This window comes from Arachis stenosperma, chromosome 1 (genome assembly GCF_014773155.1).
Source record: "Arachis stenosperma cultivar V10309 chromosome 1, arast.V10309.gnm1.PFL2, whole genome shotgun sequence".
NCBI classification, from domain to species: domain Eukaryota; kingdom Viridiplantae; phylum Streptophyta; class Magnoliopsida; order Fabales; family Fabaceae; genus Arachis; species Arachis stenosperma.
In genome coordinates, this window is record NC_080377.1 from 135880081 (window position 1) to 135907031 (window position 26951).

Genomic DNA, 26951 nt, shown 5'->3' on the forward strand with positions numbered 1-26951 from the left:
CTAATTGGTAATAACCAGCAACGATCAAATTTATAGATTTCGATTTTACCCAAATGACAAAACCTCAAATTGGAGGTAAATGTGTCAGGAGAAGAGAAAAGACACAGACTATTCAAGTTTAACCCTAGCTACCTCTTTTATTGCCAAACCAGATTTTTCCTGTGATTTGTAGACTTAGAAATTTGACCTGTGTATTTGTAGGAGCTACAAAGATACAAGGTAACGGAACGAATAGAATAAAATATAAGCTCAAATTAACAAGTTTAACACCTTAATTTTACAAATTGACCTAAAGTGAAAATAAAATCCAACAACAAACCAAACCAAATTCAGGTGTTGTGTTTCTCACTCTTGCTCCCTTCTTCACCACAAACACATCTCTTTCTCTCTCTTCACTTTGTTACACACACTTCAGTTCAGACTTCAGAGCTATTCTATTTGCAAAGTCACAAAAACACAGAAACCTCATAAGGGGTATTTGGATTTTGAGGGTTTGGACCCATTGGTCCTTCCCCAACTTAACTTAAAGGAAAAAAACCTTTTTTTTTTTTCCCTTCCTTTTTTCTCTTCATTCATTGTTTCTCGTTCTAAATCTCTTATCTTTGTTTGATTTTCTCTCTCTAACCCATGATCCTCTACATGTAATCCACCGTAACTTCCCCTAAACCCTAAACTCTCCGATCTCTCTGTCACCACCATGTTCCAGGGATCTCCCCCTCCTCCGGCAACCGTCCAACGCCGATCCTCGTCATCGCCGGAACGCAATTCCCTAAACCACATCGCCGGCGACGATCACGCCACCGCCGCCGCTCCCGATCCTCCTCCTCCGCAAACCACAAGGAGCAACCGCCCCTCTCGCGCGTGCGTCCTCCGCGCCGCTTCTCGCCTCTCAGGTCTCTTCGCCGCGGAGCCTTCACCGTCGATCCATCGGCGGAAGCCGAAGTCCGGGAAGAAAGAGCGCCGGCGGGCGGAGGAGGAGGAGGAGGAAGAAGAAGATGAGGAGTCGCCGCCGCTGTCGCCACAGCAGCAGCAATGCGCGAAGATCGTGACGCAGCTCGTGGAACCGCCGCTGTCGCCGTCGAGGATGCCGCGGTGGAACCTCCGGTGCATGTGGGAGTTGGCTTCGGTGCTCAATTTTTTGCATGTTAGCTCCAAAGCTGTGATATTTTTCGTCTTGGATTGCGTTTTTCATTACTGGGGGAGTGCTTAATTCTTATGCATTTCCTAGTATTTCTGAAAATGCTTGTTTTTTGTGTTTATTTGCAGCTGTTTAGGCCACTTTTGAATATCTCACTTGAATTTTCTGCTGAAGAGTTCGAGACTGCACTTCTTACTCCCAATGACACTTTGAGTGATATACATATGCCTTTGCTTAAGGTTGGTGCCTTTGTTTTATGCTTCTTCTTCAGTTTATGGCATTTTATCATTGAATGTAGTATGTCCTTTGTCTTTGTGGTTCCAGTTTGTTTTAGTACTTGTTACTGTGATGTTTACTTATTAGAACTTAAATTAAAGTTCTACTTTGTTTCCATAGTGAGTGAAGTTTGCAAATCCTGCAAAGCTTTTACTTTCATAGCTTTGCTTCATGAGTTTCAAGTTTTAGTTCTCTGCTGGTTTTTGTAGGATGCTGACTTATTAGTGAGACTTTAGATATATGAAGTTGTAGTTTGGGGACTATATACTCATAGCTCATAGGATGTTGCTGTGGCTGAAAGATGGTGGAATTAATCAGAAACTGAAAATTTGTTTTGCTTGAGTTTCCATTGCAAACTGATGACTCATCAATGAACTTGGAAAATAATATATTCCCACACAGACATAGTTTTTATGACTGAATAGCATGTTTGGCCAAGGTTGGTAAGTAGAGAGCCGGGGTTCTTTAATGTAGTTCTTCATTTTATCCTTGTCTTAGACATTTTCCTAATGTTCTGGATTCAAATAGATCCTCAGTCAAAATTAGGATTGCAAGATACAAATGTATACATTGACAGGCACTTTGTATAAGATAGCTTCATGGGAAACAGATATGGGTCAGCATAGCAGAATTATATTTTGTTGCAAGAATTTTGTTATATTTAATTCGTATTGAAAGGTTTCTGACTTGAACTATAATTCACTGGAAGATTTAAATATTGTCAGTAACGCAAGAATTTATGTTTGAGGTTTAGTTCTTTACTGAAATACCTGATGCAAGATACTCTATGGATCCTTGATCGATTGAGTTATGGATCAAAGTGGGCTGATCAATAACAAAGATGCTACTTTAACTTATGTTTATAAAAAGATGCTACTCATAACATCAACCATACATTCTGAATCTGTACTACATGGGTGGGCAGATAGATATTGGGGCCAATAAAAGTTGTCTTGATTATAACAACATTATTGTTGCATTATTCTGTCAAAAGAGGATACTCAGTGGTGAGTATTACATAGAGAAAAAGAGAGAATGTTAGGGCTGTTTATTGCAAGGGAGCGTACAGTTCCAGATTTTGTGAGAGGTATTTGAAGTTATGGTTTTAGCCATAGTGCTAGTGCAGCGATCTCTGGTTTATTCCTTAAGAACATAGTAGTTTTATTGTATTGTTTATTTACACAACTGCTTCTGGTCTAATAACAACACTTATTGAATCTTTTGACAGGCAATCCCTCCTATTATACGCATGGCACTCACACGTGATACTTGGATAACTGTATTATGCAGAAAATTGAGAGATTGGTGGCATTGGGTAATGAAATACTTCAACTTAACAGGCTGTTATTTGATTGAGTATTGTGTGTTTTTTTTGTTTTTGTTTTTGTTTTTTTTTTAGTATCAAGAGCTGATAAGTGGATGGAATTCAATTGCAGGTTGCTGATGGGGATCTTCCAATTGTTGCGTCACATGGGTTAGTATTATTGCAACATTTAAATAGGAGAATGTTAATATATGTATATACCAAGTCTCAGATTTTATGCTAATATGACAGGACGGAAATTGAAGTATATAAATCGCTTGATCCAGGGGTTCGTCTTGTGATCTTAAAAGCATTATGTGACATTCGTGTTGAGGTAATACTCATTAATTACAACATCATATATTAAATTAAATGGGTGAACTTTGAATGGCACAGTGATGTCTCAGCATAGGCAATGGATATCTTTCTCTGATTATCCCATTTTCTAATTTACAAGTGCTTTATTGACCAAATTTGAGTAATATTCCGCAGCAAGAAGATATCCGGAATTATATTGACAACTCCCTCAAACATGGTGTTAAACTTTCAACATTTCGTAAAGAGCGAATTGGAGGTGATTCACATGGAATTTCTTATTGGTAATATACTTTTGGTTTCACTTATACGAGCCCAATTCAGATGTTATTTTTAAAACTTTTTGGACATCTGTTTGTGTTTTTATTCATTTGAAATTTGGTTAGTGCAGGTATGAAGATGACCCAGTTGTTGGTCACAGGCTGTATCGAGAAACAAGAAAAACTGAAGTGATTCAAATGAAGAAAGGGAAACCAAGAGGTTCACTGGTTCTTTCTAATACATCATACCAGTGGGAATCTGTAGCTACCAATTTTGATGAATTTCAAGATGTTTCTGTAAGTTACTAAAACTGGTTGATCTTTGTTTGGTTACTGCATAGCACTGAGCAGTTGACATTTTATAATTGTTGGGTGGTTTGCTTTGAATTGGAACGTTGGTGTTATAAATTTATCATTAGATGATAAATCAACAATCAATAACATTGAAGATATGATCAATAGTATGTTGTGAGGTTCTCCCAAACAGATAAAAATTGAACATGAGTTACCCAGCTATAGAAATTCCTGTTGGAACTGCTTCTTAGTTAACATTATACATTGAAAGCTTTCTTTTGTTATATATAATGACATCAACAGTGAGACAGAAGTAAGGAAACAAGAAAAATAATAAAGCGGTTTTGTTCCATAAAGGGTGCTTTAAACTTTATGGAACAAATCCATAATTTGTTTTTAAAGAAAAAACTTAAAAAAATAATAAAATACATAAAATAATCAATATTATGTTATCCATAAGATTTTAACAAAGCTGATAGTTCATACGTCCAGCTGATTGATCCATTCTTATGTTATTCATTTTCTGAAGTCAGGGAGGGGGAGGGAACAAAGAAAGTATCCCATCCCCTTATTAGTTTATTATGAATTGTGTAATTTGTGACCTTCACATCAAGCTGCATATCACTTCATTCATCTGTTTCCACAGGAGAAGCTTTTCTCAAGTAAAAACAGGACAGAGATCTCTGTGGGGAAAAAGCTAAAGATAGACATGCTTCCTGAAATTGAGAAAGTCCATAAGGTACTCTTTTATGTAGTTGACAAATTTAAGAATGTAGGGACAACCTAAGTACTTTTATTTGATATCCCCTCTCTACTAAGTATCTTGATTTATGGTCCTGAAGAATCTGAGTGTTTTTCAACTTACAAAATTGATTTGAATGTTGGCACAGAGAAAGGAAAAGTTGCTGAAAAAGCAACAGAGAGAGGCCCTTCTTCTTGATAATTACATGATTGCTGATGGTCTTGCTACCGGACGTTCACTGCGTTATAGGAAGCCTGTTACCTACACTTTCGGTAAGAGCAAGAATTTTTCACTATAACTTGAGTCTTCATTTTCTCAGTATTGGTATTTGATATCTACATTATAGAGAGATTAGCATTTTGATTCTACAGCTGGGGTTGGCCTTTTTGTTTTATGTTCTTTTGCTGGTGTTACGTTTTCAACTTTCAAGTATATTGGACTTCACAGTTCACTCCTCTTTTGAGAAGTATGGTTTTTGTCAATGTTCTTGCACCTAATGTACCTTCTGTGGTTTGGCAAATTTTTCTTTGACATTGGATCATATCTACATCATGATTATGGTGTGGAGAATGTCTTAGTATTATTGTACTTCACTAGAGGGACAAGAGCTTCTAGTACTAGGATGTTAGACCTCTCTAGTGACTGCTTGTTTTTTTATCATCCAGTTAGTCTCTGGTCTGAATAAATGTGCTACATTTGATTATTTTTTCTTATTTATCATGGAATCTTCTCCCCTCATGATGCTAACACTATACCACTGCACTAGTGTCATACTTTGTACTGGTGCACCTTTTCTTGTTTTAATAATTTTGGTTTAAGACCCAATAAACAAAAGTTACAATTGTTGCATTGATCCTAATGGTGACCAATTGTAGAAATTTAAGCATTTTGGAAGTTAATAAATTTAATGTTACATATTTATGCAAGGTGTAACCTCATTTGTGTTCTGTCTGTTTTCATTATTGGTCTGACCAAATTCTTTCCTTTCTATTGTTTTTTATTTTTACAATGACACCATGGTGATTTGAATCTATGACCTGCAGTATCCTCAAATCCTCCACCATTAACCACTCCTAATGTCTTTGATCGATTTGTCCCCTGTACCTGATCTACTTTAGTATTTTCTATGTGCTGATTTTATTCTGACTTTTGTAATACTGCCGTTGCAGATGATTATGATAAGTCCATAAATGAGGCAATCAAAGAAACCAAGTATGTGCATATTTTTCTGTGGGTAGACAGGCTAGTCATACTTATTCACTTAGAATTTGTAGTTATATGTTTCTGTTTCTTCTTTTATCAGACGGAAACAACCATCCCCAGAATCCATGCCCAAGAGAGAGTTGGTAGCAAAACCGGAAGCTTTTAGTAATGGTAAATGGAGTGGTCCTTCACATTCCCCTCAAAATCTGAATTTTGGTTGGTCATCTCCAAAATCACCTTACTCTGATGATGATGAGGAAGACCATATAACGGATCCACTTGATCGAACGTGTGTAACTTTTTGTCCTCCTTCTGTCTCGAATTTGTTGTGTTTTGATCTCTCCTATCTAATATTCATTAACCATTTCATTTTAAAATCAGAAATCGTCGAAGACAGAGACCGAAGCGGTATTCAGATAAAGAGTTCCTTGATCCTGTATCAGATAATGATGCTGACTTTGACAGCGATGATGATATTGTTGGAGAAGCTGTATATGATGAAGAGTATCTCAAGAAGCGTAAGCAGAGAAGGAAGCATTCTAGTAGCTCCGAAGGAGATGAAGAATATCAGTGGGATGAAGATAATGTCGAAGAGGAAGAAGAGGAAGAGGAAGAGGAAGAAGAAGAAGATGATGATGACGATGAAGATTCCTTGAGTATCAGTGAGGACAGTGACAAACCCCGCAAGTTCAAGGCATTGCGAGGCCGTACTACGAGGGATTCTAAACGCAGGCCTGTCAATGATTTTCAATCAGGTCTAAGGCGCAGTAAGAGGTCAACCCGAAACCGTGTAAATTACCGACAATACGAGGCGTCTGAATCAGAACAAGAGTTTATTAAACCTGAAAAGTCTAATACATCAGCTGATCACTCAGATCCCAGTGAGAATGGGGAATATATGATGGAAAGTGAAGATTCCGACCGGAATGATGATGAAGACCAGGAAATGAAAGTAGAAGAGCAGCCTGCTACTTACCCCATAGTTGAAGAGAATGAACAAAATGCACCTCCCGAAAAGTCAAGTAGTCCTGGTCAGGAGGAAGTTGAGAGCATCGGAAAGCACCATTTCCTTGATTTGAACGAGCTCGCCCCTAGCTCGGGTTTCGATGATGGTCCAAATACAATAATGAAAGATGAAGACAATGAATGACCACTGAAGCTTGCCCTTCTGCTTGAGTAGAAGGGAGTAGGGATTGTAATTTTATACCGCGGAAGCCGACGTGTATGATAATAGAATTATAAATTTTTGTTGTAAGCTCAGTGTTAGTTATGATCATGATCTTCCCTATGGCATTATCTAAGCAAACCTCTGATGCTGCCAGAAGCAGCATAATGCTGAGTTATGTAGGTTAGGTAGTCATTTTTTTAGTGTTTCTACATTCAAAGGGTCTACGAAAATGGAGGAGGAAATGTTGGCGGGGTTTGTTTGACCCATCCAATTGATGTACAATAACTTAACAGGTACTGTAACTTTAAAAAGATGCGGCTTTCAGATTAATGAGCACTGCAGTTTTCTATTTACTCTTTTTTTCCTCTGTTGACTTCGGTAGTGATTAGCATTAGAAAATTTGGCTTTTCATATTGATAAAAGTGGTATTTTAATAATAACGGAACTGACAGAAGACAAATAATAATTATTTTATCAAGACTGCCAATGTTTCCAAGACTGTTTATTAATGTGCTGAATTGTCTTATTAGTTAAGTTAGTTGTTTTAACCAGAAAGAAATTAACAAAGACAATGACCTTGCAAGTTCACATGGCCATTGATGATAAAGTTCACAGCATACATACATACATACATACATACATACATACATACATACAAGTTGCAATAATTTTTTGAGCACCTTTTACAGCACATTATTAACAATTAATTTTATTATTCTCTAACAGTTCAAAATCTATTCTTAATATATATAAAAGTAGATACATAAGTTTACCCACATTACTTTTAAAACATCTTTTTCTTTCTATTAATAACATGTCAGCAACATCGCTTACTTGGCAAAATATTAGAATCAACCACTCAATTTTTGCCAAATCAACTATTATTTCCAAATCAAAAAAAAAAAAAAAAAAAAATATACAAAAATTTGTAATCAAATTTGTAACCTACAAAGACATTGAATCCATATCCATATATTTATTATATCTCACCGTTATAAACAATACAATAAATTTATAATTTCAATAATTAATTTATTAATTTCTATAAATAACTCCTTAAATATAATAAACATTCATATTACAAATGTAATAATAATATTATTAATCATAATAAATTTTACGTTACAAATATTCAAATTCTATACTATTTGAACTACTTATATAAGTGTCTTATCACTATTCCTTCAAATGACATCAAATTTAGCACAAAAAATTTATTTCCGAACTACACAACATCTCAAACTCACTCAATGGATCATCATTTTTTGGGCAATATCACCAAACAAAAAGACAATTAGTTTATCAAAGTTTGCGTGGTTCATCTATGGGAAACATTAACACCCACAAACGAAGAAAAGTCTCTTTGCTTAGAAATGATTATATTAGATGAAAAAGTACAAAACAAACATATTTATTATATTTTTAAATTGAATTTACGAAAAAATACTTTAATTATCTTTGCTTTTTATACTTTTTATATTATTTTATAATACTTTATATATAATTGTATTTTTATATCGTTAAAATTATACTTATTTTAATATGCTATTCATTATTCTTTTTTAACTAATTATGAATTATGATTTACTAACCACTGTAGGGAAGGAAAAGTCTATACTATAAAAAAAATAAAAAATAGAAGATACAAATGATTTGTATAAGCCAATTAAAGGTATAATGAAAACAAATTTTTTACTCACAATTGTTGTGAAAAAAATTGAAGATCTAATTTTGAACATTTTCCAAGACTATTTTAAATTTGCATCACTTGAGACATTGTGTGACAGAGTGGGTCAAAGAAAAATATTAACAGGTAATTTTATTTTATATTATTTCAATTATTCTTATAAAAAATAAATTATTCAAAAAAAATCTACACATTTTTGTTCTTTTTGTTGTAAATGTCATTGAAAAACTACATCAAGAGATTAAGAAGAAAGAAAACCATACAAATTCAAGACACATCTTCGGAAGAAAAACATACCTGCAAAGATGGAACAAACGACATAATAAAAAGTGCATACAACTCAACAATTCATAAAGAAGACTAAATAACCAATAAAGGAAAAAGAGAATGAGCGCCATATAAGAAGACTAAATCCATCAACTAAAACAAATGCAAAAATCAAACTACCAAATAAAAATGTCACTTTGTATAACTCCAACATCCAAATCTTTTGTACTACAAATTATTTTAAACAAAACACCTTTTAAATTAACTTTAATTTACACATATTTAATTTAATTCTACAAAACATAATTTTTTTTAATATTTATTATATACTATCATTAATTTACCGTCGATTCTAGTTAATCCTAAAATTCGGAGGTTTAGTTGGATATCAAAGATCTCAGAAGCCAAATTACAAGATGAACCAAATCAAACCAGACCCGAGACCACTATAGTATATTTAATCTACATTTTGGTTTCATGGGATGTAGACATATGAATATATGATACTTACTACCTACAATGATGAGAAATAATGTTTCTCATGTTTCGCTCTTAAGAATTCTTCTAACAAAAGGCACAATAAAAGGCTATAGGCTTTGGTTTTTTGCTTGAGCAGGTTCTAAGTCCTCCCATACCTCACCATTTTCCTTAGTGTGATTTGTGTGCTTTAGTCCCTCATCTTCGTTTATGTGATCATTGGCATGCTTCAGTTCCTCATCTTCCTTTTTCGCGCAGCTCTGCCTCAGTTCCTCAGCTTTCATAGCAGCAGCAGCTTCCTCAAGTGATTCAATCAAGCAAGAAAGACACTTGTCTGCATCATCCATTGGAGACTTAGGCATAAGGTTCTCAGCAACATCGGCTGGAGTGATCTTGACCTCCCCAATCAGCTTCCGAATGGTGTCGAACATGGGATGAGTTTCGAGCTTCAAGTAATTCTTGGCAAGCACTTTGAATCCATCAAAGCTGCAATGGGACAACTCTATGTGCTTGTCCATCCTGCCCCTTCGAATCAGCGCCGGGTCAAGCTTCTCCACATAGTTAGTAGTGAACACAATCAACCTCTCCCCACCACAAGCAGACCATATCCCATCAATGAAATTCAATAGCCCCGAAAGCGTCACCTTGCTGCTGCCACAGCCTCCATCTTCCTTCCCTTCTTTCCTAAGTTCTAAGCTCACCTTCTCACTCTCATCATCCGACAACTTGTCGCCACCTTTCTTCTTCCTCTGCCCTGTAAGATCAAGCGAGCAATCAATGTCCTCAATAACAATTATAGACTTACTCGTCGTCTCAATCAAGAGCTTCCTCAGCTCAGTGTTGTCCTTAACTGCTGTAAGCTCCAAGTCATACACATCATATCCTAACAAATTCGCCATTGCTGCAATCATTGTGGATTTTCCAGTACCAGGAGGGCCATAAAGGAGGTAACCCCTCTTCCAAGCTTTCCCAATCCTTGCATAAAAATCTTTGCTCTTGCTAAAAGTAACCAGATCCTCAATGATCTCCTTCTTCTTCTCACAATCCATAGCCATTGTCTCAAAGGTTGCAGGGTGCTCAAACACAATGTGGCTCCACATTGTTTGCTTGTAACTTGGCCACTTGTATCCAGGGCTATTTGTGTACAACTTCCTCTGCCGATTCCTCAACCGAATCTCCTTCCCTTCCCTCATAACGTGTTCCAAATACGAACTTGTGATCAAGTCCCTATACTTCATGTGGAAGCTGAGCTTGTAGAACCTCTTCTCTTGTTCAGGGTAGTATGACATGGACCTTGGTGGTGACGCAACCTTGCTAGATAACCACCAAACTTTTGCACCCTCATAATCATCAGTGACTCTCTCATACCTAATATTCAATGATACAATTTTATAGGAAACAAAAAGCTAGTCACAAATTCAAGAAATTTGAAGGTCTATTTGGTTTGCTTTTTCATTTGCTAAAATTTCCTGTTTTCGTTCATTCTTTCACAAAAGATTTTCAATATTTTAAGAATAAATGAAAACAAGAAACACTCAGAATAAAAATACAAACCAAAGAGGACCTTTGATACGCATTCTTGGGCAAAAAGAAAGTAAGAATTGCAATACTCGTCCATGGTGAGAACCAAGTTGGTGCTATCTTTTCCCATCTCAGCTTTGAGTCTCTTTGCACTCTTTGATGTGTTGGCACTGAGGTATGCCTCAACAGCAGCATAAGCCTCACTTCTCTTGAGCCTATCACCCAAGAATTCATGGAAGGAGATTCTTATATAAGGGTAGAAATAGCCCATAATTCTCTCTGTGTATTTCTCAAAGAACCTTCTAACTTCATATGGACAATACTGGCGTATGATTGCCCAAACAAACATGAAGCTTGCTAAGGTTGAACCCATTGTTGCCATCATCTCACTCATCTTGAAAGGCATCATCATCATATTATAGGTGCTTGTGTTTATGTGTGTGAAAGAAAGAAAGAAAAATAAGAAAAGGGTTTCTCTATCTTGGCTTGATGAAGTTAAAGTTTGAAACTTTGATCAATGCTTTTGTTACTTCAAGTGATGGAATTTGAATGGATCATTGAAATAGGATAGAACATGTAGAAACAAAAGACTCCAAGTTGGCTATGGGTGTTAATTAGTGTATCAAAAAGTGTGTGAGGGCCTGAGGGGAAAAAGAATAAAAATAGTGAGTGGGTAGGGATGTGGAGAAAGGAACCAGTGTTTATAAGCAAAATGAGTCAAATGACACTACTTGTTAATGACACTAGCAGTAGTAGTAGGAGTGTGCAATTTTTATTATATTATATATTATATGGTATATAAGAGAAAAGGACAAGTGAGATATATAGAGTATTAGGTTCCACTAAGTTCTTTGATTTGGTGGGACTCTGTGGAGTGTGTAGTGTGGTCCAAGACCCTGAAAAAATATGTATGTGCTGATTCATTGTATGTTATGTCTTATTGGACAATGAAAGGAAATGAAGCCATGGTAGTTGGTTGATTAAGAGCCGAATACTCCACTAATTCAAATTGATTAAGAAAAATGATAGTTCGATACATAAGTACTTTACATTAATACAAAATTTGAAAAAAGGACCGCATCCAAAAATTGTAGTATATATAGTCTAATCTGATAATTATATTAATGGTTATTTTCATTATTTGAATATGTAATTTTAAAGTTATACGTAACTAAACCGATTTAAATTAGTTGTTTAAGTTAGATATATTGTTTTTAATAAATTGTATAGATGGATTTGAATTTTGAATTTAATTTATAAGACTAATAAATATCTTTTGTATGTCTAGTTACAATTATCACATGGTTTTAAATATGATTAAAAAAAATTAAAATTTGAGTAATTTGGACACTAAAGTATTGATACTCTTAAATTTTATTAAATGCCAAGAAAGTTGTTACAATAAATAAAAATAAACTATGAATATTTTAAAAATACATACACTTCAGTTATGCTTAAAAAGGTATACAGATATTTCTGAAACTAAACATGTCACATATACACCAATGCATTAAAAAGCCAAAACCAAATGTGGCCCCCTCCTATATGTGAAGGTTTATTTCATTATTTGCGCATGAGAAAAGGAAAGGTCACCTCTCTCTAAATATATTGAAGTTGGTACATGGCTGTCGATGGAGATGATGGGATTCTCAACATAGCACAATAATGGGGTCCTTCTCATGCTCACACTCACAAACTACTAAAATTTTTCATGTACTTGTTTATGTCTACTTCCCCTTGTTTGATATGAGGGCTTGTCATTTTTCTCAAGTTGTTGAAACATATAATAGCACAAAGGCAAGAATAATTCAAAGTAGATAAAGTCATCAAGCACTAATAATAATAAGGGTTAAATACAATTTTGGTATCTAAAATTTTGGTTGAATATCAAAATTATTTTAATTTTTTTATTTAAAATTGTTCTTAATATTAAATTTTATTTTAAAATTATTTTTTTATCTAAAATTTTAAATTTCTGAATAAAATTATTCTAAAAAAATTATAAAATAAAAAAATAGAGATAAACACACATAAAAGAAGATAAAGAGAAAAGAAAGATGCAAGCGTCTTAAATTGTCAAACACTGCCACTTCACTATTGTTCCCTCTGCTGTGCTTACCGTCGAGCAAGAGAGCAATGGAGAGAGAGACCAAGATAAGAGAGGAAGAGAGAAAGAGAGAGAGAAGAGAAACATCAAAGCCATAATCAAAGGGAGAAATACAGGGGAAGAAGAAGGTGGCGATGACGTCGGTAAGGGAGGATGCTGCGCGTCATCGTTGCCTTTTTGGTCGACCGAAAGAGAAAAAAAAAGGGAGAGGAGGACACGAGCAGAGAGATTGAAAGAGGAAAAAGGGATGACCTTTGTCGTTTCTTATTTGTCATTATCATTGTTGTTACCAAAACACATCGTTGAACAAAAACTCCGTCAAGTTTCAACTCAACATCAATAACAACAACATTTAATTTATTTTGAGAGAGAGAGAGATGGTTTTGATTTTGATGTTGATGAGGATAACAATGGATGTGTGATGGTAGCGGCAGTATATGCACTAAGATGAAGTAAAGATGATGGTTGAGAGAGTTGTTGAAAAACAGTGCTAGCAATAGCAATGGGTGAAGAAGAAGAAAAATGAGAAAATTGGAAAAATTGGGAAACACTAAAAAATGAGATTATATTTTAAATTTTGTAATGATTGATTTTATAATTATAATTTTTGTTAAGAATGATATTTTGGTCCAAAGGATAATTTTAAAAAAAATTTAATGTTAGGAATGATTTTGAACGCAAAACAAAAAAAGAACCACTACAAGAAAAGCGCTGAATACCATCAGATTTAGCGTCGAAGGTTATTGACGGATTTACCAGCAGATTTACCGGCGGATTTGGCTACAAATTCGTCGGGTAAAAAAAGTTACTGTCAGATTTGGTTTTCTGACAATAAATTTGCTGGTGATAATTGGAGGAAACAAAGAAAAATTGGTGCGATCATTACTATCAGATTTAGGAGCGAAAAAATCCAACAGTAAAGTAATTGAATGAAACACGTCATTTTGGTCACAGGCTGTGTATTATCGGTAGATTTTCCGATGGTAAATCCACCGGTAAAATTGATGCTAAATTTGAATTTGCAAACCCTTCCCATCTATTTCTGCAACATCATCAACCTCACTTCTCTCCTCCTTTCTCTTCCTCTCTTGCCGTCAGCCCCATCGCTCCCATTCACTGTCGTTTTGCCGTCCTTGACCGCTTCCCTCGACTCCAGCTATCGTTGCCGTCGAGGAGCGTTCACCTAGAACTTGTGTCTAAGGAGCTTGTTTCTCCCCTGCGAGTTACTGCCTCTGTCGTTCGTCACCACCGTCACTTGCCTCCGTCAGCTGTGATGCTATCCTTCCTCTTTTATTTAGATATGTCTTTTTTTTTTCTTTTTTTTTATGACATTGTTGGCATTTATTAAATCCTAATCCTACACTTCTCTGTCTCTTCCCCTCCCCCAATTTTTATCCCTGTAATTAGTATTAGTGTACTTGGATATGATGACGTTGGTTGAACTATTCACTTATCATTATCTAATTGTTTTGATCTTCTGATTTTGTTATATTTATATTTTCTGTAAAAACTTTAATATTTGTAGTAAGAATGTTGATAGTAATGTCTTCATTATGTTAATTTGTTTACACTAGAAATTTATTATTTGTTGTCTACCGGTAACTTTGATTTTATTTTCAACTCTGAATTTTAATTAGTTATTTATTAATTTTTATTTGGATTGATCTTGTTAGTAGGGTTGGAGGTGCCATGCGAAAGGTGAATAAGGATCAGTTAGAGCCTGGTGGTGCCATTTTGATGCATAATAAGGTTAAGATTTTGCAATTTTTGTTTTGTTGTGTTTGTTATTTCGTAAAATTTGACTTACCTATTTTATTTTCATGTGATATTGAATTGTGTAATTGTCAAGGTTTTAGGTTATTGAATTTATTATAGTTTTGTTTCAAGTGAGTCATTTAAGTTTTGTGTAATATTATTATCTCTCTAGGATTTCAGTGGTTTTTGGATGTATTCTGTGAGAATTAAATTGGTACTCAAAATTGTCTAGGTTTTGAGATTAATAATATACCTATTTCAACCTTTTAGAAAGTAATGGAAGTTATTGTGATCGCTGCTATAGGTTTTGCCATTTTTTTGTTGTAAAAATTGACTTTTTTGTTAGTTTGTTTATTTAGCACATGCAATTTTTAAGGATAGTAAGATTTGTTGTAAATAATTGTTGTTTTGACGTTCAAATGAACAATGCTTGTTTAGTATGAAATGTGAAGGTATCTCTTGGTGTAAGTCACTAATTTAAGTAATATGCACTTATAATTAAAATTTTGATTTTTTTTTATGGTAAAATGAAAAATAAATTAGCAATAATCTGCGCACTCTATCAGGAAGTAATAGTCATGTGTGAAACGATTTTGAATGATTGGTACAATAAACATTAAACATGTTCTTGTGTATCATTAGATTGTATAATGTAATGTCTTGTTGATTTTTTTAACAATTTGTTGGAAATATTTCATATGTATAATCTTCTATTGCTAGTTATGATAATTTTTCTAATAGAATGCGTGCTTAGTGATAGGAACATAATATGATCTGAAAGTTGATGTAATATAATTATTTTTGGTATATACAAGTTATACTTCCTTTGTTGTAGACTTGTATTCATATGATATAATTGATTTTGACAACATGTTTTTAGATTGGATGCTTAAATCTATATTTTTAAATGTGAAGTAAATCATTTACTTTTGGTTCATTGTAAATGTTAAGTAAATAATTGCTCTTTTAATTTCTGATTTAATTTTGTTTAATTTTTGTAATTGAATTTGTTTTTGAACCTTTACTAAAAATTTTAGACAAATTATTATAAAAAATTATAAAATTTAATATTTTGTTACATTAGAAATGATTAAATTTAAATTTATTGTCGGATTTATCGTCGGTTAAATTCTCGGTAAATATTTAATTTAATTATTAATAATAAATAATATATTATCATCGGATTTACTGAAAAAAAAAATCTTACGCTAGTAAGCTCTAAAATTTTGCCAATTAAAAGTTTATATCTACTACTAAATCCGCCAATAAATAATTATCGGCAAAATTTATACTGTTGGATTTATTTTGCCGCTAAATTCAATAGTATTTGATAACTTTCTTATAGTGAACGTTTTTAATTTTCAGCCAAAATCTTAGAAAACAAAATCATACTAACCCTAACAACAACAACAACAATAACAACAACAACTACTACAACAATAACAATAATAATAATAATAATTTATTTTCTAAATTTGATACATGTTACATGTCTATTTTCTTTCTCATCCTAGTGCTTTATTATGTTTACCAATTACCATCCTACTAAGCATTAAAATGTAATTTTGAATGTTTATCATAAGGTTTAAATGTATCATGTTACTGTATTAGGAATGCAAAGAATAATAAACACGTAAATCATTATATCTTTTAACACATCTTTTTAAGAGCATTTGTTTTTAGTTTATATGAATTTATTTTATAGATTTTTTTTTATTTTGTCTTATGCCAATTTTTTTAAGAGGATTCAATAAGAATTAAACTCTAAACTTTTAGATTATAGTACTCTGATATCATGTCATAAAAATATTTTTTTTAAAAAAATTTAAGTTGATAAAAAAAATATATAAATTATTATATTTTTAATATTTACAAAATTTTTTACATTTTCAAACTTTATAATACATTGATAAAAGTACTTGCCTATTTTAATCAAAATTAATTTAAATTAGTCGAGTGATTAATTTATTCATTTATTCAAATAAATATCTATGATTTAAATCTTATCTTATATATATAATAATTTATTGACTAATAATAAATTGTTAAATAAAATTTAGACCTACATAAATTAGCATTTACTCTATTGAGTAAGGGGTATTGTTAAAAAAAAAAAACTATTTTACTAAATACTACGTAGAAAAATGTTGTTTGCCAAAGTGGCAATACAAATTAAATAACATTACTTCTCATTGTAACATTGTCTTCTTTTAAATCCTTGTTTGTATTCTCTGATCTTGTTAATCGAAGAATGTAATCAATATAATAATGTAATGGTCAAAACTTAATCCTGTAATTTTGTGGAAAGCAAAACGGAGAATGCAACATTATTATTCCTATGGAGATAAAATATCAAATACGCCACTCGATCTCATTTGATTCTGTGTACGAAAGTGCTTGCAGATCAGAGAATATATTTCTTTGGCCTTAATGGTGAAAGTGAAATTTAACACCGCTGAATTTTCACAAAGGCAAAAAAGAATCTCAGCCACCTGTTGAAGAACTCATCTTCATGAAAGGACTTCACACCTCACAGTAATGTCCCATGTGAATTCTGCTGTTACCTTTGAAATTTGAGCAATAATAATGCCTCACACTTTCTGATTTGTTATTTCTAGCTAGTATTTTCTTAATAATGATCTATTTATTTATGTGAACCTTTGGAATTAATAACGCAATCTAATGAAAAATTTATAAGACTAGTTATGTTAATATTAACTTTATTTGAGTTCCAAACTTGAATCTATTTAATTCCTTATAATATATATCTATGTGTGTGCGTTTTTTTCTTATGGTATATAATAGCTTCGAAATATATTTTATTTTAGAGAAAATTGAGTTTATCTTTTTTTTTTAAGAAAAATTATATTTCAATAAGAAAAAAATATGGATAGTGGGCACCTGAAAAAATATTTCAATATTTAAGTTAGTAAGTATTTAAAAGATATAAAAATTTTATAAATATAAAATATTAATAAATAATAAATAGATATATAAAATTAAAAAATTAATCATGTGAATATATTTTTCTATTGAGATATAAAAAATGTCTTTTATAAACAAAGAATTAATTAATACAATTGATGTGATGACCGTTAGTAATTAAATGAATAATGATGGTTATTAAGCTAGTTAGTTACAAAGTAAAAGTTAAGACAAATAAAACTAATTATGACGCATAATGTGCAGTAATAAGCACCGAATTATAGACTCGCATCTGATTTCATATATATCATATGAAATTAATGAGGATTATTCTGTGTGTGAATCTTTAGCACCATGGGTTTTATTTACCATTCAATTCTAATAAAACTAGGAACAATAACAAAACCCCATTTGATAAAGCATCCAAGGACTTATTTATTGGCCAGAGTTATAGACCCTTTATGGGTGAAAATGACCGAGGTAAAATGAAAATATTATTGATAGGGACACATTCAAAAATGATGCTCAAATTTTGATCAGGAATATCGTATTAATTAAACAAAATTTATTAATACGAAATATACATTTGAAATTTAATATCTTGAACAGATCAGAAAAAAATTGTCACCTCAATATCTACACTACTAAAGAGCTATTTTTATTGAAATATTTTCTGTTCTTAAGAATAGATCTCATAAAAATAAAACAAAAAACTAATATAAAATTAAAAATACTTTCGCAAAATGAAACAAATTAAACACTAAATATTTCTACGTACTAAACCAATAAACACACACGCATTGTTATGTAAGTTATGCATGTTGAAACCATATGATTCATACAAGTCCCTCTCAAAAATGATTCTTTTTTCCTCGGCTTCAATTTGGAACTTCCAATCTGCTTGTGAAGTTCTTGCTAGCTAGCTGGTTTAGATGTTGACAAAAACTAGTCATCATCAAAACGGTGGCAAACTCGTACAATGGTGAAGTAATTAAAAGACACAGATTGCAACATTATTTTTTTTGTTCAGAGAAGGTATCTTTTTGTTTTCTTATATGAATAATGGAAAATACTTTTAACTTGGAAGAAGATAATGAAAATGATAATGATAATGAAAGAAGATATCAGAAAGGTGATGATAATATATATATGTATATAGTTTTCAAAATATTGCAAACCAATCATTGTCAAAGTTGTTGAATCAATATTACCTTTAATAAATAGTATTATTTAGAATAATTGATGAATCCCCTTTAATTATTTACCATCACACATTAATAATTTTTGGTATTATTACAAGTTATGTACATGCATGTGGGAGAATAAGACGAAAACAAAATTATTTGTGACAATAATACAAGTTGATGAAACGCTAATGTGTATTATATGCATAACACTTCTCTATTATATGCATATGACTTTGTTGGGATCATCTTTATCGGATATTCTTTAATTTCTACGTTTTTCTGAAATCTGAACTTGACTGAGCGAATAGGTTACAATTTTTTTTCCAGATTCAATTTAAAAAAAATAAAATCAACTTTTAGTCACAAATAGTAAGACTTATATATGTAATAATAACCATAATATACTGATGATGTTTATCAAATTATAAAGAAAAAGTATAGGAGTACAATATTTTTTTTGAACACGTAAATAGTAAATAATAAGTTAAAAAAAAGTTAATTTTAATTTTAAAATGAAAAAATATATGGTACCAATATATTATCTGTCAACTTATTGTCAACAATAATTAATTATTATATTTTAATTACAATTAACATTGATATATATAAGGAGACTGTAACACCCTATTACACAGAGTTTTACACTTAAGTTGTAGACACTACAACATTTTTAAGTTGAGACAACATTTAAAAAGTGTTGTCTAAAAGCTGATAAAAGGTTGCTTTTTATCTATGGCAACACTTTTGGACCTAAGGCAGCGTTTTTGGGCGGCGTTGTATATGCGACCGTTGCCTTAGATCAAGGCAACACTTTTTTGCTTCAAAAGCGTTGCTTTTGAGGACAACACTTGGTAAGTGTTGCCTTTGGTTGAAAAACAACAACACTTCAAATGTGTGTTTGAGACAACACTTTGCAGTGTTGTATTTTTTCTTATATTTTGGCCACTACTAAAAAGTGTTGCTTATTTGCAATAAAATACAACCCTTTTACGCGTTGCTTATAAGTTTGAATTTGCAATCCTTTGAAGTGTTGCCTATTAGTTTTGAATATGCAATCTTTATAAGTGTTGCCTTTTTTTTGGGATATGCAATCTATACAAGTGTTGCTTTTTCTTTTGGATATGCAACCATATAAGTGTTGTCTAATATTCAAAATATGCAACTAATAGAAGAGTTGCCTTTTGAGCAAAAATAAAAGTTACTTTTGTAATAAAAATACAAAAAAATAAAATTTATAACAAATTTTTTGTTCATACATATGTAATTATTTTAATTAATAAATAAATTTGTGCACAACAGAAAAAATTTATAAAAGAGACAAAATAACTAATAATAAAGTAAAAATTAAAATAAATATTAAAAGGTTCAATTAGTATTTCAAATACGTGTTCATCAATAATTCTCGACAAAATAATAAAATTCTTATCTAACAATACATAACAAAATAGTAATTAATATTTGTAAAAAAGATGTCAATCTACTTGCATATTTTATATCCATGCTTGACTTGTCCCATATGCTAAATCTGCAAATAATACACAACAAAAAAATAAGTAACTTATTATTAAAACTAAAAAATTATAATAATAGAATTTTTTTTATGATATTAAATACATAGATATAAAAGTAATAAATAGCTTGCCTCAGATTTCATTCATGCAAGACACAAAATCACTAAATACCAAATACATAAATTACTAAATTAAAACAGAGTTGATGCGTGAAGAGAGAATAGAAAATAGAAAAGAAGCTTCAAGATTCTGCTATGTGCAAAGAGAGATCTCAATCTTCTATTTTTGCCACTGACTAAACTAACTTCTATATAAATATGGAGCTAACTAACAAAGAGATATATTACAAATTCAAACTTCATAATAATTCGGTATATTCAAGGTTTTTTTGCAGAAGAAAAAAGAACCAGAAGCTAACCATTACCTCGTCAGTTGCATCTTCCCTTTCAGATGCATCGCTTTTAGCAGCTTCACAGCTCTCATATTTTCCTTTGTTTTCATGTTCTTCATCCTGGTTATTTAACCAAAGCATGGTGTCACTTTGTACGAATAAAGCAACAATCTTATATCAACATTGAAAAAAACAAAAATGAACAACTCAGATGAGCAGAAAAAACACAGGCAAGCTGCTCGACTGTTTCTGTACTAAATATTAGATGTATTCATTATTTAAATTTAATTTCTAAAATATAGTTAGCATAATGAGAAGTTCACACATATCTACTTTTCACCATCTATTATGTCAAAATTATCCTTTTTATATACCTGAAGAAGGATTGATTCATTCAGGTCTTTCACCGAGTCAACTTCACTATGAGTTTATTTCAGCCTCTGCTCCACCTTCAATGAACTGCACATAAATTTGAAGAACATTAAGAAACAATCAAAAGCATGACAAATTGACACTCATGCGTATAAATAAATTAAATTGAACTAATCAATAAAATTTCAAATATAATTCGGTACCTCAAAAACATAATTAAATAGAAAAATAATTCTAAACTATTCACAATAATACATAACATATAAAAATATATATGTACGGGCTGTATCAAATACTCACTTATCAATAAATGGTTTGCTAAGGTCCCTATTAAGATTCCCTGAGCCGAGACATGGATTAATGCATTGGACGTAGTATCAACTATTCATATTCATAGTCAGTAGTATATATTGGCTTATAGGACATATCTAGAATGTTTCTTTCTTTTTGGAGATTAGAAAATTGAAAACAAAACCTTCAACTTATCGAAAACAATCAAATGCTCCAAAAAAAAAAACATAGTTTAGTGTCTTGGGTAGTTTTAGCATCAATTGCTATAACTCTTACTTTCTGAGAACTAAAGTGGTGATCACCAGCTGTGAATGAAGGACACAGATGATTGTTTTATAAGAATGAGACAAATGGCAGGACACAAACTCATGATGACAAAAATGAATGTCATATAGATTAAGAGCTAGATCATTTTCCAATAAAAAGAACCAAAAAATGCAGAGTACAAAACCATAGTCTTGTTTCCTTGTATCAAATCAAGTACCTTTACAAAGTTTTTAGTCCATACTTAAGACCCTTGGAACTTGAATATACAGCTCCTTATAGATTGGAATGGCACCAATCATCACATCCCTGTAAACCAACACATTTGAATCAACAGTTTTTCAACTATGTCCAATTGAAACATAATGATTAATGGATAACTTCATTTTCACCTGTGCTCAAATGTTAGAATCACTAGACTATTATCAAAATACAAAAATGCAGGTATATAATAATGTATATAACAGATACCGTAGCGTAATCATTGGCTATAAGATGAGCCGAAAGCAATCCTCCAAGAACTCTGATTGTCGTCTCAAACAAAGAAACAGTTTTGTTCTGTAACAGACCAAAAAGTAATTAAATTCATCCTTAACTCCAAATTGAGTACAGAAACTTAAAATTCAGCTGCTTAGCCATTCACTCACAATATCAAAGCGAATATTTTTATCAATCCATTCAACGGAAGCGGCAAAGCGGTCATGGTCACCGAGTAGAGCCAAAGTGTCCAAAGAATCAATCTAATAGCACCTATCACAATTATCATCAAAATTATCTTATAATTAATGAATGAATTAATTAATTTTGGTGATTTTACTTAAATAATATAATTTAGTAAAGCCACTAGCAGCAATTAAGTAATGGGGCATATTCCTAATAAATTTAAAAAATTATGAAGAGGCCTACTCCTTGTAAGTTCCCATCATTTCCAATTCTAAATCATTGGTATTCCTGTAAATTGGAACCTCCATTAAACCAAATCACAGAAGTTGTCACCTAAGGTTTGAAGCTCTATGAACAACGATAGGGTTTTGCTAATATCAACAATCTGCCAAAATTCAAATAAAAAATCACTAAAGCATCACATTTTTCACAATTGCAACAATTCAATTGGCTCCACATTTATGTTTTGATCACTAATATGAATTCAAGTATACTGAGAGTTGAAGAACTTGGCAAGAAACTCTCCTGAACTTTGCTGAATCTATCCATCTCTTCCTCCATAAAAAAATAAGTTACTTACATCCTGAAGCATCAAATAAAAAGAATAGCTACCTCTTGGCATTCTATAAAGCCTGTGCTGTCCAAATCATAGAGCTTAAATGAAACTGCAAGAGAATTGCAAAGCCTGTGCTGTCCAAATTATAGATCTGCATGCAGTAAAATTCTAATGTCAAAAGGACATCCAATTAATTGAAATGACTAGTACTTGGAGATACCATGAAAAACAATGAAATTTATTACTAAGTAGCAACTAGCGAAGACAAAAACACTGATTTCTATATGAAAATTTAAACATAGAAATGCATGTGCTTTTATATCTAAACAAATACTGACCTCTAACTAAATGGGGAGATTACAATGCAATGATGAGGTACCCAGGTTTTTTAATTACACTTAATTCAAATGGACTTCCCCCTTAAACTAAATCAATAAGGCACAAACACACATATGATATATAACGAACATAAATACAAAGTTATGCAATGCATGTCTGTATTGTGTATAGTTCATCAAAGTTGTGGAGGCACATGTGCAATGTGTAGCTTAACTTTATAAACCATTTTTAGGTTAATTTCCATTAACATACATGGCTTACTTCTCGCCCCAATCTGTCCATACATATTATTTAGTAGTAGATGAATCACATGCCCACCAATTAATGTTTTAAATTAAATAATTACAATTACTAATGGCTTAAATTAAAGGAGTATCTATCTATGCATGTGCAATCTCAGGAAGAGCAAAAAACAAATGCAGGCATGGAACATTCTAATTTGTACCAATGCCTTATATTTAAATGGGAGACACAATTTAGCTAAAAAAGGAAACAGAACAAGACTTGACCCTACAACTACTTAGCTAATAAAATAATATATAGATTACAAAATACTAAACAACATCATATATGTAAATTTCAAACTGATCAATGATCACATTGAGTAGCCTTCAGGTTGAAGTTAAATTATTTTTTATAAGTTAAAGTAGTAAAACAAGTTTTTCATTGAAATAGCTATTGCACACAAAATCCATCAAGCAGCCAAACCATTGAAATAGCTATTGCACTCAAAAACCATCAAATGTTTAAGCACTTGAGGTAGCTGTAGCCAAGACAAAGCTTCCAAGAATTCCCCAAATATTGTAGCTATGAAAGCAAACCTAATTTGCAAAGAGAGAAGCAGAAAAAAAGAAGTGAACGTAATTGGAAGCATGGCGAAAAACTTAGCGCTAACTCAATTGAACTGAAGGAATTCCCAGCCAACTCCAACATCTACAATAATAATGAATCCACTGTTAAATTCCCAAATTGAGATTTCGCCAACAATAATTAAATTCCAATCCCTAAAATTGCCATCATTCAGTGATTAAAGCAGCAACAGATAAATATATCATAACAATGAAACATTGTAGCGATTTTACAAGACCATAATTAATTAAGCAGTAGGCAATGAACAGATAGTGACGCGAGGAGGGACGAACCCAACGGCGAGGTGAGGCGAGGAGTGACGAACACGACAGAGACACCAACAGCGACGCCAGCAATGAGGAACACAGGCAATGACAAGGAAATCGAATAGAGAAGAGTAAATCGCGAGCCGTGACAAGGAATGCGAAGAGAAAAGAGTAAATCTCACATCAATCAAAATTCAAAGTGGTTGGAGTAGTTTTGTTATTTCAACAATTCAACCAAATTAACCACTAGTAAGTAAAATTTGAGAGAAATTTTTGTCATACCTGAGAAATTTGAGAGGAAGATGTGAACAACACCACGGCGGAGCAAAGTGAGTGTTTCAGAATGACACGAGCTGAAGATCGAACATGGCGGAGCAGAGCAGAACACGATGCGAGAAGAAGCACATGACACGAGCAGAGCAGAATGCGATGCAAGCATAACACGACGTGAGCAGAGCAGTGAAGAACACCACGACGGCGAGAGAGAGGAACGCAGAACGCGAGTCAATATCGTGAAATTGGAGAAATTGAGCTAGGGTTGCGGTTAGGATTTTGATTCTAAAATGGTATGAATTGAGTTGTGTTTCTAAGTGTACTTGACATGTTAGTAAGGAAGGTGATGAATTAATTATTGCTCGTGTTTCCTTTCTTGTTTTTGGTTTAGGAGGGAAAGTAAATTCTATTAAAATATTTGGAGGAAATTAAAATATGATGAAAAATATTTAAGCAACGGTTACCACCACAAGTTTATTATATATCTTTAAAGACAACTCTTATAAAGTGTAATATATGAATATTATAAATGTTGTTTTTTTGATTCACTAAAGCAACGTTTTTTTATATGTTCTTTAAATTGATCAAAGAGAACACTTATTAATAAAGAGTTGTAATAGCCTTATTTTTTTGCAATAAATTTTAAGTGTTGTTTTTTACTATTATAAACAACATTTTTTAAGTGTTGTTTATAGCATATGTTGCAATAGCTTAAAAATGTTGTAGTGAGAATAGGGGTAGTGTAGTGTTACAGACCTCTAAACAGAAAATATTTACATATAATAGTGGAAAGAGATAATATACTAGGAGTCTTGAAAAATGGGTAAAGCAAAATCGCAAAATAAAAGGCGCAACGCTCAAGAAATAGAATTACTTGCGTGCTAAGAAACTTAAAAGTTAAGGATAGAAATAAGCGAAAGAGTCACAAGAGTGCCAACAATACAGAGGAACTAGCTCCTGACTCAGGCTGTGAAGTTAAGACTGGTCGGAGAATATTTACATATATATACATAAGTATCCCGAATACCCAAAATAAAGAAACAAGTCCCTAACTCTCCTGTAATCTCTATGAGGAACAAAATAATCAAGTTTCTTGGAGAGCAAGTGTAACAACCCTGATTTTCGAGTACATGAGATCTTTTCTGAAAGTACGAATTTCTCCGGAAGATCAGTAAAGGAAACACCTCTATTATATCATCAAGCATCTCAATCCTCATTATCATTATGTCATCCTTAAGCTAGAACCTCCTTTGAGGCAAGCTCGATAATGCAATCGCGAAGAACCTAGTTTTTGAACCGTATCGGTTGGCAGTTTTGATTCTGATTCTCGTAAATAGTCTTTGTTTGACGAACCGGACTCGATTCATGAGAGGATAGAGATAATAGTATAATATTATCATTATATTAGTATTAGAAAATGCTTGAATGATATTATAAGGTTACCTAGTCTATTTTTGTTAAAAACAGAAAATCAGTTTAACCGGGTTTACGGTTTACTGGTGCAGCTTAGCACCAGCACTCTCTGATGACTTTAGCAATGCTAAGGGCTCATCATACATGTTTTATTCTCATAATAAATATGTTACTAGTGTCATTTATGCTAGTAGCTCAGAAAATAATTTTTAGAAATATTTTTACAAGTGTTCTGATACACCTAGTTTTAGTAGTTATACACCAGAGATATTTTAATATTATTTTAATCCACCTTCAAGCCAACCAATCACAACTCTCCTTACACCCCCAAGACACTCCAAGGCTGGTCATTTACTCCCTTTGGCCGAAAATGTGAAGAGAGAAAAGAGAGAAACTTTCATGACCCTTTAATCTTCAAAGTTTGATTTCTGCTGAACTAAAACTCAAATCAAAACTCTGATTTCACCAAAATGATCCTCTCTTCTTCCTCTACATAACCATGTGACTTATCAAGGCTGGAAATAAGGTGAGATGGCTGTCTCCCTTCCTCTTCAATTCGGTTTTCAAGGAAAACCATGTAAACATGTGTTTTCTTGATGTTTTTCCTTAGGAATCATGCTTAACTTGACTTGAGGGCCAAGAAACATGAATTTCCAGAAACTCTAAGGTGATATATCTCTTCCTAATATGCTGAGTGAGATTTGGTCAGTTGAGAGTTTTTGGATTTAAAGTTGTTCTTGATGTGATTTAGGAGGAAAAAGTGCTTAAGGACCACCTGAAAGTTTAATCGAATTAGGAGCAGCAAAACCAGGTAGGGTTTGACAAATTTAATCTTGATTAATTGTGTTTGAGTTGTGTGATTATGATATGGTTTGGCTGTGCTTGAAATTGATTGTTTGTATGAGTAATTCTTGTTGAAATTTTGGTGAAAATTTGATGAAATTTGATGAAATTCAAGCTATGAATGTGTGTTCTTATGGCTGCTGGAAAAACGAACCCCAGGCCCTAAATTGAGGTTCAATTTGTGTTGAAATCATGTGGAAAAGATGGGGTTTTAGTGGCTGGGGATTTATTATGAATTTAGGTAAAAATCGGTTGCTGAAAAGATTGAAAAACGGGTAAAAACAGAGAAAGAATC

General features: G+C 32.4%; 2 protein-coding genes and 1 long non-coding RNA gene across 5 annotated transcripts; 1 reads left to right on the forward strand and 2 right to left on the reverse strand.

The window, feature by feature from the left end:
• The first annotated feature begins 248 nt into the window (after positions 1 to 248).
• On the forward strand, positions 249 to 7052 carry LOC130938364 (DDT domain-containing protein DDR4-like). The gene is made up of 12 exons (XM_057867150.1): positions 249 to 1144; positions 1267 to 1377; positions 2643 to 2729; positions 2851 to 2888; positions 2970 to 3051; positions 3210 to 3316; positions 3424 to 3589; positions 4233 to 4325; positions 4477 to 4600; positions 5498 to 5540; positions 5632 to 5820; positions 5913 to 7052. The coding sequence occupies exons 1-12, from the start codon at positions 698 to 700 to the stop codon at positions 6679 to 6681; spliced, it is 2256 nt and encodes a 751-aa protein (XP_057723133.1). The 5' UTR covers positions 249 to 697; the 3' UTR covers positions 6682 to 7052.
• A 1952-nt stretch (positions 7053 to 9004) lies between these two features.
• On the reverse strand, positions 9005 to 11317 carry LOC130962531 (AAA-ATPase ASD, mitochondrial-like). 2 transcript variants are annotated; one of them, XM_057888737.1, is made up of 2 exons: positions 10741 to 11317; positions 9005 to 10498 (listed from the first exon to the last, which is right to left on the reverse strand). In XM_057888737.1, the coding sequence occupies exons 1-2, from the start codon at positions 11064 to 11066 to the stop codon at positions 9241 to 9243; spliced, it is 1584 nt and encodes a 527-aa protein (XP_057744720.1). In that variant the 5' UTR covers positions 11067 to 11317; the 3' UTR covers positions 9005 to 9240. The 2 variants fall into 2 exon arrangements, with proteins under 2 accessions (XP_057744720.1, XP_057744725.1); XM_057888742.1 differs by having other exon boundaries at positions 10685 to 10756.
• An 8779-nt stretch (positions 11318 to 20096) lies between these two features.
• Positions 20097 to 21720, reverse strand: LOC130939035 (uncharacterized). 2 transcript variants are annotated; one of them, XR_009070185.1, is made up of 4 exons: positions 21675 to 21720; positions 20902 to 20986; positions 20561 to 20647; positions 20097 to 20150 (listed from the first exon to the last, which is right to left on the reverse strand). It is a non-coding gene; the product is annotated as an uncharacterized LOC130939035 (long non-coding RNA). The 2 variants fall into 2 exon arrangements; XR_009070182.1 differs by lacking the exon at positions 21675 to 21720 and adding an exon at positions 21200 to 21257.
• Between the last annotated feature and the right edge of the window lie 5231 nt (positions 21721 to 26951).

Excerpts from the sequence above, each read along its gene's own strand:
- LOC130962531 (XM_057888737.1), bottom strand. The coding sequence starts at position 11,066 with ATGATGATGATGCCTTTCAAGATGAGTGAGATGATGGCAACAATGGGT. Across the intron at positions 10,499-10,740 it reads TTGGTTCTCACCATGGACGA|GTATGAGAGAGTCACTGATG; the intron begins GTATTGCAATTC and ends ATTGAATATTAG.
- LOC130938364 (XM_057867150.1), top strand. The coding sequence starts at position 698 with ATGTTCCAGGGATCTCCCCCTCCTCCGGCAACCGTCCAACGCCGATCC. Across the intron at positions 2,730-2,850 it reads TGAGAGATTGGTGGCATTGG|GTTGCTGATGGGGATCTTCC; the intron begins GTAATGAAATAC and ends ATTCAATTGCAG. Across the intron at positions 5,821-5,912 it reads ACGGATCCACTTGATCGAAC|AAATCGTCGAAGACAGAGAC; the intron begins GTGTGTAACTTT and ends TTTTAAAATCAG.